The 14,838-nt window shown below is 48.0% G+C and overlaps 9 protein-coding genes across 9 annotated transcripts in view; 6 read left to right on the top strand and 3 right to left on the bottom strand.

Moving 5' to 3' along the window:
• Window positions 1–767: 767 nt before the first annotated feature.
• On the top strand, window positions 768–1,396 carry H257_12329 (hypothetical protein; the record flags this gene model as incomplete). The annotated part of the gene is made up of 4 exons (XM_009839489.1): window positions 768–791; window positions 833–940; window positions 1,005–1,102; window positions 1,150–1,396. The coding sequence occupies 4 exons, from the start codon at window positions 768–770 to the stop codon at window positions 1,394–1,396; spliced, it is 477 nt and encodes a 158-aa protein (XP_009837791.1).
• Window positions 1,397–2,272: 876 nt separating this feature from the next.
• H257_12328 (hypothetical protein) lies at window positions 2,273–4,015 on the top strand (the record flags this gene model as incomplete). Its single annotated transcript, XM_009839488.1, has 1 exon — window positions 2,273–4,015. The coding sequence occupies one exon, from the start codon at window positions 2,273–2,275 to the stop codon at window positions 4,013–4,015; it is 1,743 nt and encodes a 580-aa protein (XP_009837790.1).
• A 1,132-nt stretch (window positions 4,016–5,147) lies between these two features.
• On the top strand, window positions 5,148–5,549 carry H257_12327 (hypothetical protein; the record flags this gene model as incomplete). The annotated part of the gene is made up of 1 exon (XM_009839487.1): window positions 5,148–5,549. The coding sequence occupies one exon, from the start codon at window positions 5,148–5,150 to the stop codon at window positions 5,547–5,549; it is 402 nt and encodes a 133-aa protein (XP_009837789.1).
• A 424-nt stretch (window positions 5,550–5,973) lies between these two features.
• On the top strand, window positions 5,974–7,043 carry H257_12326 (hypothetical protein; the record flags this gene model as incomplete). The annotated part of the gene is made up of 4 exons (XM_009839486.1): window positions 5,974–6,168; window positions 6,222–6,311; window positions 6,377–6,626; window positions 6,748–7,043. The coding sequence occupies 4 exons, from the start codon at window positions 5,974–5,976 to the stop codon at window positions 7,041–7,043; spliced, it is 831 nt and encodes a 276-aa protein (XP_009837788.1).
• A 745-nt stretch (window positions 7,044–7,788) lies between these two features.
• H257_12325 (hypothetical protein) lies at window positions 7,789–8,364 on the bottom strand (the record flags this gene model as incomplete). The annotated part of the gene is made up of 1 exon (XM_009839485.1): window positions 7,789–8,364. One exon carries the CDS (start codon window positions 8,362–8,364, stop codon window positions 7,789–7,791), a length of 576 nt encoding a protein of 191 aa, XP_009837787.1.
• An 860-nt stretch (window positions 8,365–9,224) lies between these two features.
• Window positions 9,225–9,636, top strand: H257_12324 (hypothetical protein; the record flags this gene model as incomplete). Its single annotated transcript, XM_009839484.1, has 2 exons — window positions 9,225–9,263; window positions 9,334–9,636. 2 exons carry the CDS (start codon window positions 9,225–9,227, stop codon window positions 9,634–9,636), a joined length of 342 nt encoding a protein of 113 aa, XP_009837786.1.
• Window positions 9,637–11,855: 2,219 nt separating this feature from the next.
• On the top strand, window positions 11,856–12,545 carry H257_12323 (hypothetical protein; the record flags this gene model as incomplete). Its single annotated transcript, XM_009839483.1, has 3 exons — window positions 11,856–12,245; window positions 12,322–12,458; window positions 12,536–12,545. The coding sequence occupies 3 exons, from the start codon at window positions 11,856–11,858 to the stop codon at window positions 12,543–12,545; spliced, it is 537 nt and encodes a 178-aa protein (XP_009837785.1).
• An 89-nt stretch (window positions 12,546–12,634) lies between these two features.
• On the bottom strand, window positions 12,635–13,738 carry H257_12322 (hypothetical protein; the record flags this gene model as incomplete). Its single annotated transcript, XM_009839482.1, has 2 exons — window positions 12,635–12,790; window positions 12,980–13,738. 2 exons carry the CDS (start codon window positions 13,736–13,738, stop codon window positions 12,635–12,637), a joined length of 915 nt encoding a protein of 304 aa, XP_009837784.1.
• A 430-nt stretch (window positions 13,739–14,168) lies between these two features.
• H257_12321 (hypothetical protein) overlaps window positions 14,169–14,838 on the bottom strand; it is a gene marked incomplete at both ends in the record, with an annotated part of 4,495 nt that continues 3,825 nt past the window's right edge. The window contains one exon of the mRNA XM_009839481.1: window positions 14,169–14,762. Coding sequence (XP_009837783.1) covers window positions 14,169–14,762 — 594 coding nt within the window. The remainder of the gene's footprint in view (window positions 14,763–14,838) is intronic.

Raw genomic sequence — 14,838 nt, 5'->3', positions numbered from 1 at the left:
TAAACCGACGCTTGGTTCAGCGTCACACTGTGGTATGGTCATCCCGTGCTTTCTGCTGTGGTTCAAGCGTTTGAACTCATCTTGATCAAACCAAACCTGGCTTACAACAACCAGTGGGCGACCGAGACACTTCTCCAGCCAACTCTTCGGGATCACGAGCCCTGTAAACTTCATCGACAAGCATATCATGCACCTGTCCACCTTCTTCTCCATTCGGAGTGTAACGACGTCACTCCAGTGGCGTCATAGGGTTATCGACCAATCAGAACAGACGTCACTGTTGACGTCAGTTTAGGACCAAGCTCGATTGGCGTGCGGCGTGCTCGGCCATGGACACCAGAAGTTCCTTCTGCAGAGCGCACGTATATATAGCATTAGATATAGTATAGTCACAGTAGTCATGCATGTAGATGTAGATAACGCCAATCAATCAGTTTTACAATTTCCTCTGCGTTATCAACTCCCTACACGGAGGCTTACGAACTCGAGTACTTCACCCCCTTCGACAGACAAAGCATCATCGTCATCGGCTTTGCAGCAAAACCATCAGAATCGCCTCTTGCGACTGTTGAACTTGGCTGTGAGAAGGCTTGGCGGTCGTATGCACTGTTTTGCTGGGACCTTGTTTATTGTATCGTGTGCCTTGTCCATCGTATCGTGTTTCCAACAGGCAGCCCTTGTTTGACCTGGGGTATCACTGCGTTTACGTCAACATCACCTGCAACAGCACTGGCATCCATGACCCCACCCCCCTCTTTGATCCGACAATGTTTGGCACGGGATTGGTGTACGTGCGCAACGCCTCCGCGATGGCGTAATTTCAACAGCTTAGCAAGATCATGATCGCATTTTCGCCGCATCGACATCGTTTCTGAACCATACTGCCACGTACGTCGACCAACGCGGCCTATCAGTAGCTGGCACGGCGCTCGAGGCAGTGGTACACGTTCGACTACTCCAAGTTCAACCTGGACAGACCGAGGGCTCTGTCGCGGTCGCTGAAGGCGTCTCGGGAGTGGAACCACCAGAGTGCCTCGCGACAAGACGACAGCCTCTTTGCCGTCAACAAGTCCTGCGCAGACAAGGCCATGCATATTTCACAGTATGGGACCTCATCACCACCACCTGATTCCAACACGGGTAATCTAGAGGCGCCAAGGAAAACGTGCGGCTCGCGTATGAGCTGGACCAGTTGCCGTATGCGTTTTTAAAGTTTGACGCGTCCTACGTCGATGGAGCATCCCCGTGGACGGCGCAGTACGGACCAGCCAAAGACGACGAGCTGCTCGTGGTCATGGCAGCGTTATCGGACGTGGCATCCATCGACGCCTTGCCTGCGAACGTGTGCCGCCGTCGAGCGGAAGACACGACGGACGACGCGACATGCTTGGACTAGCACGACGAAGTCGCGCATCTCCTCACGTCCAGCCAAGTGCAAGCGCTTCAAGTTTGGTGGACTAATAGCCACCCTCGCCACGCCCCGTAGTCGTTTGATTCACGCGCCGAGGATAATAACATAGACCATAAAATGAAACCAAACAACCTGGCTCGATTGATTCGCATCCTTGAAGAATATACCAGGAGGATATGGAGATGACGATAGCCAAGCATATGTGTTTGACAAAAAGATCAAGATCCATTGTGTCGGATGGAACATCCCTCGATTGAAATGCCGAGACATGGCGACGATATGAAGTCTCACTTGTGTACTCATACATGTTGTCAATATTCTCCATTCAGGATGGAAGCACTTTTGTGATCCCCACAGATGACGAAATATGCACTGGTACAGTAGCCCGTCTCTATGAAGATGGGTACAGTGTACCTCAACGTTTGGGCATGGACTTTAAACACAATCCATCCACGTTCACTCGCTTGAAGTGTCCATCGTGCGCAGGGTAAGCATGATTGCACCGGTTAGTTGGATACCTGGAATTCTTGGTGTATAAGTCAATAGTAAGTTGTGTGCACTGTCAAGCGCATCGACGCCAGCGCCGACGACCGCTACAACGACCACTATACGACCTACATGTTCAGATCGGTGTCATTTGAAACCGACTAAGTGATTCGTCCGCTGAAACGCCACTGGCGTTGACTTGTATACTTAACTACTTGGAGTTCTCAAAATACAACTCGAACCGAACAACTGCCCTCAACGATGCCAAACTGTAGAGTGGTGTCTGAAGCGGTTGCAGTCGTGGTTCCAAAGGTTACCCACGACAGGCGAAACTTAGCGTTGCGCGTCGTCGTTTGCTCGTTGCACGTCGCTACCATGGTGTACCTCGTCGTGTGGGTGCTCATCATACTGTTTTCAGCCGGGCCTAGTATTGTCAGTGCAAAGTTGTACCAGCCTAAAGTCACAGCTGTGGGGCACACCATGATTTCTCTCATGCATGTTGGTGCTCTCGTGGCCCCCAGTGTATGGCGTCGAAAGCCAGCCACCTCATTATCGAAGCCTCTGCCTCGAGCTGTGACAGTGCGCAAACTCAGTTCCAAAACGCAATCCAGAATCATTGTGCGTCGGCTTTCCAAGCGCGCTGCTACAGAGTGGTTTGACCACGTGTTCATCGTGTTCAACTTCATCGTGATCCTTTGTCAAGGCAGACAAGCGTATGAAATGCTGAGCACGATGGTCGACCCAACCAAGGTAGTGTCGTACGCTGTGATTGTGCTCTTGTACTCCGTCTTGTCGCCCTGCCTCATCTTCATCAACAACATCCAAACCAAATACATGCTGGTGTGTTATGCTGACGCGTTGTTCAGTTTCACGCTGTCGTGTGGTCATCCCATGTTTTCCGTGGCGATACAAGCGTTGGAACTCATAGTAGTCAACCCAAACTTGGTCCGCGACAATCGGTGGGCGACCGAGACGCTGCTGTTTGCCAGACTCTTCGGGATCACAGGCCCTGTGGACTTTTTCGTCAAGCATGTCATGCACCTGTCGACATACTATACCATCTGCCGGCTCGCAAACACTGCCCACTCGGCAGATTCCAACAAGGATCAATCGTCGGTTTTGCAGCGAAACCAACAGAATCGTGTCATGCGACGGTTGAACTTGGCTGTGAGCAGTGGATTGGGGGTCGTGTGTGCTATCTTGCTGGGACGGTGCTTGTTGTATCGAGAGCCATGTCCGTCGTACTGTGTGTCGAACATGCAGCCGTTGGTGGACCTCGGGTGTCACTGCGCCTACGCCAACATCAACTGCCACACCCTTGGCATTGATGACCCCACCCCCCTCTTGGATCCGTCAGTCATTGGTACGAGGTTGGTCTTCGTGCAATTCTCGAGGTGCGATTTGGAAAATGGCCTTAACGCCTCTTCGATGGCGCGATTTGGCCAACTCAGTAAGCTGGTCATTCAATTTTCCAACATGTCGGCGTGGCCTGGTCCTATTCCGCCCTCATTAAACAGCATCATGGTGCGGTACAGTAGGTTGAAATCAATTCCGCCAGCACTCATGGAAGACATACCCGCCGACCTCGTGATTCTCTTTATTGATGCTGCGCCATTGAAAACCATTCCCGACAACGTTTTCAAAGCTTGGAGTTCTGTGCAGCGGCTGCAGTTGTCGAATCTAAGTCTCGCAGCCATCCCCACTGGGATGCTGGGTCTTCCACACCTTTCGGAACTCAACATTCGGGGCAACAAGATCACGACGGCGTTTCCAGAATCCGCATGGGTGTCAACGCTCAAGATTGCTGGCTTGGCTGGGAATGGGTTTAAGTATGTGCCATGGACTGCTGCCAAACGTGGAGTGAAAATCGATTTGAGCGGCAATCCCATCCAAGGTGCCACTGCCTTGGAGGCTACCCAACTCAAACTGGTGCAACAGCGAAGTGTCATTTTGGACGACACACCGTACTGCAATGTCAGTCAAGACACCACGTGCAAACACATGTGTGGCCCAGACTGCTTTATGTATATGATGGGAGATTTCATCTGCGACTTGGCATGCTTTACATCTGTGTGTGGGTTCGACAAGGGCGACTGCGACGGGTTGGGGTTCTCGTGATCACAATATTGTGTTTATAATCACAACCAGTATTGCATAAATCATCTTGTTGAAGGGTTGGGGTTATCGTAGTCGCAGCTCTCGAGGTGACACTACCGTGAAGTCTCGTACTACTACGTAGTACTGTTACGTTAACGTAAGTGTATTACTTTGAGGTACTACTGTACTGTAGTAATCAATCATTCATGTGACACTAGCACTGTCAAGAAGGACGAGGAAGTACACTGAGGAGGGACGACGACGAGGAACTATTATGTGGTCGAGGACAAAACAAGAAGTGATCATTAACCGACTGCTTAGCTGACCTATGATTGGGCAGAAACAGTCCAGCTTCTAACACACACCGGATACTTCCGGATGACCGGATCTTATCCGTATGTGACCGAATCTCAGCGAAAAAGGCAAGCCAGAACGGCCAAAGTGCCCCTTTTTGATAGCCACCCCACTGGGCAACGGACTACTGAAGGCCTTCGATACGAAGTTCTCAAGGAGAAGGCAGTGCCAAAGGCAAAAGGGCTTAGCGAAAAAATCACGAAGGCCACAAAAATGATAAAGACATGTAATGTCACTACAAAAGCCACCCTGAGAACATAGGCGAAGAAGGTAGGACAGGAACACACATAAAGTAGTGTTGAGCACATAAGTGCATCTTTACTCATAGAATAAGGCAAAAACCTAAGTTGATGCTTACTACTCCGTCCCAAATTATCTTTACATGTAGGTGGCATCCGACATCAAACGGACAAATTTCGACCAGGGGATTGGATGACCGACATGAGTGCATTATATGATTGGATGGAAATATTTCAAACAATTGTATTGGTCGATGCCAATGTCGTTGAGGTACACATATCACAAACACAGCGCAATAACACAATATGATTGGACATAATACATGTAGCAGAAGCGGTTTTATACTAGTTTCCATTATTATCCAACCCAGTCGCCACCGGTGGCTGCAGCGTCAAAGAAGACCATCAAAGAGTCGATCCACGGTACATCCACAAGGCGTGCCTATAGAACGTACCAGAAACAGTTTGAGTCGTTTCTGCAATCACATAAAGGGGGTTTAGCCCCTGAGGCTGCTAGTACTAGTACAGACGACTGTACCGATCTATTTCATCACTTGTACATGAGCGGAAAGAAGGCCCGGACAATCGACCTTGTCAAATCCGCTCTGGTTGCGTTCTTTGGCAGCAAGAGTGTATCCCCCAATCCTGCTGAAGACACCAATGCCCGACGATACATCGTTGGCCTTCAAAAGTCTAATAAGACGAATAACGTCGACGAAGAAAAGAAGGCCCACGCGCTCACGCTCCATCCTGAAGAACGGCCTATCAGGCCTACATCCCTCCTTAGGATCCCTGCTGCGTCTTGTGCTCGCGGCGGGCTTCTTGGGCTGTTTCCGAATCAGCGAAGTGCTGAATTGTGCAGCAATGACGTCCAGATTGTGTTCGACGGCAATGACCGGTACCAGTCGGTGCTTCTACGATGGCACAAGAAAGCGAATATGGAAGAGGACTGTCAAATCTAACACCTCGTGGACGAAAAGACATACCCGTGCTTGCGCGTGTGCAAATTCTACGAATTTTGGTCCCGAGTGGCACTGTGCTTTGACCATATTTCAGTTTTGCATTGTAACTTTACAAGTGTAACCGGACAGAACTTTGACCAATCAAAACAACTCATCCGTACATTACCCCCATCCTCACAAAATCGACATTTGTCGTTTTGAGGGTAATGAAAATGATGAAGTATTATTTGTTTTGCATTAGCAGGAAAAAGTCGGATGAAATATACAAAAATCAAGCGATCGTCGGATGAGGAGTCCGACTTTTTCGTTCGTTGGAAATCGTTTTCTATACTGAATCAAATTCTTTCGTGGTGAAATTTACATGAAAAAGTCGGATCAAGTGTCCTGTTGCAATTGATTGGCAAATTTTACCTGGACTTCGACCATGGAAGATGAACTGCGTAACGACGTGTCAACCCGACAGCAATCCATAACGGTGCAGGACCTACGAGACAATCGTTTAGCGGAGGGCTCCAAGAAGGGCTACCTCAGTGGTGTACGGCAAGTTGTCCCCTGGCTTCGTGAGTCCGGTCGTTCCGGCACTAAAAACCCAGATGGGTCCATCAACCTCGACATTTTAGTTCGTACTGTACAAGTACAAGGGCGCAGGTGTCTCTATGTCGACGCTGTCAGGCTACCGATCAGCCATCAAGGACTACTACAGCAGGCAAAATGTGGCCCTTCCGGCTGGTTTCGTCACTGATGCCACTGCAATCTATCAAGGTACGACATCTGCTTCTTCAAAAATTCAACTACAACTAGGAATTCGACGATTGTGTGCGTCTGAGACCCAAACGGGGACCATAAAGCCGGGTGGAAAACAGCCACTCAGGTACCACCAGTACCAAGAACTGTGTCGTGCAAGTCTTACCAAGCTAGGCGCTGGGTTCACGCATTTGTTCCTCACCTTGTCTTGGAACTTGATGTGTCGATCACGATCGACGGAGAACGTTCGCGTCGACCACCTCTCCGATGAAGGGGACTCCATCGACAACGTCGCGTCAGCGCCATACCCTTCTGGCGATTATTGCTTCGAACGTAATTGAACGGCCCATCATCCCTGCCATTCGTTTCTCGTTGGAGTCTACGACAAATGCAAACGCAACCTTGAACTACCGCTTTGATGTCGCTGGCATCAAGGAGTTGGGATATGTTCTAGGATTGCCTGCTGTGGTTATTACCAGTAATCGAATCCGGGTGCACCACGACGAAGCACTGTGCATTTTACTGGGACGGTTGGCCTTTCCAGTCCGGTTCCACACAATGTCGAGGACCTTTGGCCGTTCGCGTTCGTCATTGTGTGAAATTTTCCTGCACGTGGTCAACTACCTATACGAGCGTTGGGGGTCGTTGCTGTTCTTCAAAAAACAAAAAAATATCAACCGGTACTGTGCTGCTGTTGCGTCCAAGGGTGCCCCACTGTCCAACGTTTTTGGATTCATCGACGGCACCTAAGTTCAAACGTGCCGCATCACGGCCTCCGGGACCGAGGATAACTTGCAGAAGCAAATCTACAGCGCCCATAAGCGCATTCACTACCTCAACTACCAAGCCGTCATCGTTCCAGATGGCCTGTGTGTGCATTTTTTCGGCCCTGTGGAAGGGCGACGACACGACACTACAATGCTCCGCCTCAGTGGATTGATCACATACCTGGGTCAACATCGCGTGTGTTTGATGGCAAGCTGATGTATGGCGATCCCGCCTACGGTATTGTACCCTACCTAATTTCTGGGTTTAAAGGCAACAACTTGTCGGCGCAGAAGCTTGCATTTAACAAGTGGATGAGTCGCGTGAGGCAATCCGTCGAGTGGAATATCAAGCTACTCAAGACAATGCGGTCCTACATTACGTTCAAAATGTTGGCAAAGATTCGGTTGTCACCAGTTGCAAATGTAGTTGCGATCGCGATGCTTTTGACCAATTGTCATTGCTGCTATCATGGTGGAAATCAAATCAGCGACTATTTCAATCTGAAGTCACCCTCGTTGCGTGAATACCTAGACACGTTACAGATAATTGATATCTAATACAAAAGAGTATTTGTTTGTGTTTGTTAATTTCCAGAAATGCTATCTATCAATGAGAATACCAAGGTCAAATTATTACTTGTCCATTCACATTTTAATCAACATTATCATGGACTCTTGTTGTTGTCGATTTTGCTCCACCAACACTTGTCGTTCAATGCGTCTTTCTTCTAGCTCCTGGCGCCTCTCCTCTCTTTCCTTTCCAATTTTTCTTTTTTGAACTCAAGGTCGGCCTTTGCTTGTTCGTGCATCAGAGTAAACATTTTCATAAATATACCTCCTCCAGAAGCGCCATCGTCATCTTCTTTGTCACGCTTTCGCTTTCCGAGGGACTGCAGTGCTTCTTCACGCACCAAGCTACCCATTGCATCGACGTGCTCCGCGGCTAGTCGGCTTTCTTCCGTGCGACGCAAATCGGTGTTCTTTACGTCGTCGTAGGCAGCAAGTAGGTCGTCGAGAAGCATTGACTTCTCGGTGAACTCCTCGTCAATTCCTGATGCTCGCTCGGACTGCTTGTCACTCTTGCGATAGGCATCCAAGAGCAGCATGAAGCGGTTACACAACCTCTTGGCGTCGATGTCGGACCGGCTGAAGTCCTCTGATGTACGTAAGGAAGCAGCAACCGAATTCCATCGCTCCATGACAAGGCCACGCCGCGCTTGGAACTGCATCTCCAGAGAAACTTGTCGGAGAAGCATGATGTCGTCTTCTTCAGAAAAGCTGCGGCGCTTGCTCGGTGTTGACATTACTTCGTGGCCTTGTGAGGATAAAGATAAGTGTCTTCACATTTCGCCAAAACCAATGACTGAGCATTAGGTTTTACAGTATCTTTAATTAGTTCATAGAGGTACCCTTCCAGTTTTGGCACTACTGTGTGATGACAATGATAAAGATAAGTTGCAAAACCTCTCTTATGTCGGATGAATTTGTCGTATATTCCATACGTATCAACGTCGACACACCTCAAAATTTGACTCATTTACCCAATTTCTACGAAATTTACCAATGAGAAACTGGGAATTCGGTGTTTTACTTGCTCATAATTATATTACAGGTTTGTTCGATAAGCACAGAATTTAAATAACTCACCGGACTTGATTAATGTATGGTCAAATGGGTAACAATATGCATATACAGAGGTAACTTCAACTCTATAATATAATTATACTATATGAGTACTCATCGCCTGCGTTCTGCTTAAGTCAGGCAGACATCCATGCCATAACCATGGTGGCAGTTCTCGTCCTCTATATTGACAATGCTCATGTAAGAAGTTTGGGCCAATTGGGTCGACTAATTGCTTGTTTTGTTCATAAGACGCACTTCATGCTACACAAAGATCATCAGTCTGATTTAGGACAAATTTAAATAAATCCTCATAATAAAAATGATTTTGTGTCAAAACTCGAGGTGAAACATAGAGGTAATTTGGGACGAAGTAGTACATGCAAAAGTGCTCAAAGAGCATGGTAAATACCATAAAGTGCATACGTGCACCGAAGAATAAGATAGTGTGGCTAAAAATAGGGGGCAAAAACCCAAGTAGAATTACGATAAGCAAAAGTACGTATAGAGTGCACAAGTCGCCACAAGGTCGAGGGCGAGGATGAAGGCGAAGAATGAGAAGTGTTTGTTTAGAAAGCAGGTACAAATAATGCATGATAAATATCAATATCAGCCATTAAGGCATCAATAGAGTGAACCAAATGCCATAGGCAAATGTCACTAGGGTACACGACCACAAAGGTAATCACCAAACGACGAATCCAGCATGGGCTGCGCTGTGCGTGGAGCGACAATTTCTCGAAGTGACGACGGAGAGATTGGTCGCTCTCCAAACGACGCTGAACAAAGAGTGTTACGAAGTGAAAGCTCAAGTTGCGGTACGGATGTCGGAAGAACGTCTCAAAATTGAGGAAGAACGCCGTATGTGGACGGAACAAGTGTTAAGCGACCGTATGCTGCTGGAGGAGGAGCGACGCGCGATGGTGGGGTCCAGTGCCCTGACGGAGTCTTAGCGTACACGAATGTGGAATCCCCGATCCCGAAGGTCTCGGACAAACGGAACGTCCGAACGGCGAGTCTGAGTACCTCGTGGAACACGCAGATGGACTTTTTTATTGGTCGCCACGTTCGAGATTCACCGAGTGCGTCTCGTTTATTACGGAGTACGAGAATAGGTTTACCGTCACTACGGCGTCTGATTGGTTAGACATATATTTATCTTTGACCAATCATGGTCCACTATCTCCGGCCGCCACTAGAATGACCCGGTACTTTCAGATTTTTGAGATGATGTTTACTGTTAGTTAGAACCTGTTCCAACTAACTTTTGGAATGGGGTAGAGCCAATCAAAACACGTTCCGCCTCATTCTTGAACCAAAATTATCGGCCGACCTATCCAACTCAAAAATACAATTCCTGGAGTTTTTTACTGCCTCGTAGATACTCAATCAATGATAATTGCGATTTGTACTAAAATAAATACATGGAGTAAAATTAGTGATGACAATTTCTTTAATTCTCGGACATAGAATTACCGTACATTTTGTATTGAAGTAAAATAATTTACAAAATATACGCCCCAAATACAATGCACGTATTATAATACCGATGGTGGACAAAAGTCATTATATTACAAGTTTTTTTTAATAATTGCATTAAAAAATTACTTCTGCTTGACTGGACGGACTGCAGATGCATGAAGTTCTTCCCGAGTGTACCATTCCAGGTCAGTGGACACACGCTTCCGTTCTTTAATTCCCTTCTTCTGCGGCGGTAAGGTCAATACTTCCTTTCTCACGTGCTCCTTCGTCTTCAACCATGCTGCAGAGGCACTTCTCACGGAGTTCACCTGTGCCAGAGCCAACCGATTCAGCATCTTCGGCAACGACAACGGCCATATACCACAAGTACGAAACCCGTTCTCAGCCTTGTTTCTCTTCTCAACCCCAACCGCCGGAAAAACTGCATTGAACGCCTCACCAGCCACTTGTAGTGCGGTTTGGCGAAGCAACGTTGTCGTGTTCGTGACCTGGAGATGTGGGTTACACCTTGCGTGATCGTCCTCTTGAATATACGAAACAGGGCGACATCAAGCGGCTGCAGTAAATGCGTGGAGTTTGTGGGCAGCCGAACAATGAAGATCCCGTACGCTTCACAAATGGGTAAGCTGTTGGTCGTGAGTTGGGATGAACAATTGTCGAGTACAAGCACAGCGGGTCGAGCGTTGCGTCGACACAGCTTCCAATCACCAAAACATTCTAACCAACTTTCAAATAGGTCACCATTCATAAATGCCATGGGGGTCGCTGACACCATGGCGACGGCTACTGGGCATGTCTCTAAGACGGAGGTCGCGCAACCTTGGCCTGGAGGAATGAACGCTGCAGGTACAGGAGTTCCATCCGCTGCGACGGCAGCTACGATTGTCAAGTGATAGGAGTCAGTCTGTTCGCCTTTCCAAGCATTCTTCGAACCCCTTCAGCGATGACCTACTTCGTAGATCCTTTGGTCTTGAAGCTTGTTTCGGCAACGTTGTAGACGTCTGATGCAGTGCATGCGAAGCCGATGCATCCCTTGACGAGGTCGAAAAAGTACTTCATGACTCCTTCCTTGGTGACCGAGTTCCGTGCGTGACTCAGTTTTTGCGCCACACGAGTCGTAAGGTCATGATGCCGTCGAACGAAACCAGCAAACCAGCCGTTGCTTAGCGTTCTGGGCACACCGGTGTGATACGACAGAATCTTTCCAGCTTTCATGACCACTTCATATCGCTCATCAGGCCAGCTAGAGCACTGCATTGCGACTATCCAAGCGACAAGGGCTTCCTCCAAGTCCTCTGGAATGGCTGGTTTAGCTCCACGTTTGCCAATCGTAATAGAACCCATCTCTCTTTTCATCTTCATATACTTGTATATGGATGAACGCTTCAGTGGCGAGCTTCGCGCAACAGCTCTCCAGAAGCTGAGTGTGGGTGGCATTTGCGAACTGTATAGTTTTTCGCAGTTATCTCAGTCCCTTTTAGCTGTACTTGGCGCCAAACGATCGGGCGAATCAGCGTGGTGATTTTCCACTTAATTTGAATAAAAACGGATTAATATGGGACGTTCCCAGATCTTAAACCTCTAAAACATAATTATTCTATGGGAAACCTGCCAAACCTAGTTATTCTTCCCAGAGAATGTGCCATTTGTATGGGCACCCATCCCATTCCCAGATACCAACCGAATTGACATGGCCCTCACCGACAAACGCCGCAACTGGACGCCCGAAGAAGACGTAGTGCTGCTCATCCAAGTCGCCGCCGACCTACCCTTTGCAGCTGATAAGTGTCAAGTTACGAAGTCCTGGCAATCCTTGGCGGACAAGTTGGTTGCCTGCGAACACTTCGATCGTGTCGTCGACGGTCGCAAGGTGCAAAATAGGTTTACGGCGCTGGTAGACGAGCACCGCAAATTTGACACGGCATCTGCAAAACTCTCAGGGGTCGACCAAGAGGAGTTGGAGAAGCATACCCTGCTCGACGACTTGCTGCCGTTGCTGGACGAAGTCAAGAGCACTGCAGCAAGCAAGCGTGTAAAAATGGAAGACGAAAAAGACAAGATCGAACAAGGCGGTATGTTGGTACGAGAGATGGTAATGCAAACGATGAAACGTCGCAGCGACGTCGACAAACTGTTGCGACGATTTTCGACCGCAGGTTTCTTTTTTTGTGGACGAAGTGAAAAAGAAACCTGCGGTCGAAAATCGTCGCAACAGTTTGGTGGCTGCGATTGAGGCTGACAGCGAGCGCAAATTGGCAAGTCGCGTGAAGCAACTGGAATTCGATCGGTTCAAGTACGAATCTGAATTGAAACAACGTGAGTTGGATCGTGATGAAAGAAAGGCTGAACGTGAACACCAATTGGCACTAGCACGCATTGAGAGTGAAAAAGTGTCTAACCTGTTGAAATCTGTAATTGATGGTAGAAAGTAAATTTTATACACACCAGTACACAATTAACACTTTGTAATTACTCCGATGTTAGATACTCTTTTAGAGTTGGTGGTTGTATATCAAAGTAGGACGATATTTGATTCCCACCGTAGTAGCAACAGTTGCAATTGGTCATAAACATGGCGACAAGGACGACACTTTCAACGTTTGACAGCATGATTTTGTGTTGCATCTTGTAGGTGATAAAACCCCACAATGTTTTCATACGTCCAAAGTTCCATTCTACACCTTGGCGTACACGACTCATGGAGGCATTGAAAAGCAGCTTGGGCTCATCCAAGTTGTTTCCTCTGTAGCCAGAAATTATCCACTTTGAAATTGGATAGGCCAGGTCTCCATAAATATAGTACCCATGGAAGACCTCGGTGTTGGCGTCAAAGTACTCTTGCAATTTGCTCACACGCAGCAAGGTCACGTCATGTCGGCTACAGTACCCTCCAATGGCCCAAAAAAGTGGATGCACAGACCGTCCGGGGTGGTCAAACCTTAAAAATTGAGGCAGTGCATGCGATTGTGGCCCGAATAAATTCGCTTTTGGAGGTTCAAACCCTCTGCACCACTGGTACTGGCACTGATACGACACGATTCGATCTTTGTCCCATCTGGGAACGCCCATACATTTGACAATGGTGAACCCTTGTTCGAAACGGCAGTAGCATAGCTGGCAATACGGGAGCGTACAATTCTTTTGTTGCAGTAAATGACGTCCCCACTGCTGATACATAAAGGCCACCATGTAGTTGAAAATACGGCAGAGTTGTTCGCGAGACCGGCCAAACATTGACAGCATGTCGTAGTACGTGATGGGGTACCGGAGACGTCGGAGCAAAATGGCTATGGCCTCCACACCCACCACACCATCTCGGTTGGGAGTGATAACGACATTAGGAACACCCAGCAAGGATGACAGTTGCAGAACCCCACGAACATCAAAGCGGAACGACATGTGCGCGTCAACATCACGCATGTTGCAGTCAAATCTTACATCTGGAATGAGGGGCCGTTCCACCGGGATGCCAAGACCGTACTCGAGTAGCGTCATCATCGTAGTCGGGTGCATCTTTTTGCGCTTTGCCCATTTGTACACTCGAAGCGCAAGCTGAGACTCCTCTGTAGTCATGTTGGCGAGAACTTCAATAACACGCCCATTGGACTTGTGTTCTATTAATAGTTTTGCTTATGGGAGTCGAGTTGCGAAACGACTATATTTGGTCTCCCACTCCATTTCCCAGACAACCGGATAATGCTATGGGAATGGGAAATACGCAAGTTGCGAAACCTCTCGAATATTGACGGATTTAGGTGCAAGAGTGGTTTGTGATGGAACTCTGTGTATTTTTATTGTTTGTGGCAATATGATTGGTGTTAAAAGTTGGTCATTCGTATCCTATTGGTCGGAACTGGTTCTTACTGACTTATGTCCAATCAAAGTCGAAAAACAAGTTGTTAGCCAATCGTGTCCGAGAATTCGATCATTTACCTTAGTAGTACTCCGGAGTAATTACTATTAATAGTGCTACAGTAGAGTATTTGAAACGGAGAGTTAAGCGCTACGATAACGAGAACCCAAACTCGTCGCAGTCACCCTTGTCAAACCCACACGCAGGTGTAAAGCACCCCAAGTCGCAGTAGTAGTCACCCACCATAAACGCAAAGCAGTCTGGGCCACAGATGTGTTTGCACGTGGTGTCCTCAGTGACATTGCAGTACGGTGTGTCGTCCAGAATGACACTTCGCCGATGCACAAGTTTGAGTTCGGCAGCGTCCAAGGTGGTGGCATCTTCGATGGGGTTGCCACTCAAATCGATATTCACTCCACGTTTGGCAGCAGTCCATGGCACAGACTTTAGCCCATTCCCAGCCAAGCCAGCAATCGTGAGAGGTGACGGCCACGCGGACTCTGGAAACATCGACGTGATGTTGTTGCCCCGGAGGTTGAGTTCGGTGAGGTGTGGCATACTCAGTATTCCATTGGGGAAAGTCGTGAGACTTACATTCAACAGCTGCAGTCGCTGCACAAAACTCCAAGCGTTGAAAACGTTGTCGGGAATGGTTTTCAATGGCGATGCGTCGATGAGTATAGTGCTTAGCTCGGGTGGAATATCGTAAATCAGTGCATGAGGAATCGTTTCCAACCGACTGTACTGTACCAAGATGTTGTTCAATGATGCCGGTAGTGGGCCAGTCCAGGACGACATATTGGAAAATGTGACCTGGATC

Source organism: Aphanomyces astaci, assembly GCF_000520075.1.
Source record: "Aphanomyces astaci strain APO3 unplaced genomic scaffold supercont1.40, whole genome shotgun sequence".
Classification (NCBI taxonomy): Eukaryota; Oomycota; class Saprolegniomycetes; order Saprolegniales; family Verrucalvaceae; genus Aphanomyces; species Aphanomyces astaci.
Note: the sequence above shows the minus strand (reverse complement) of the source record. Positions and strands in the feature narration are given on the sequence as shown.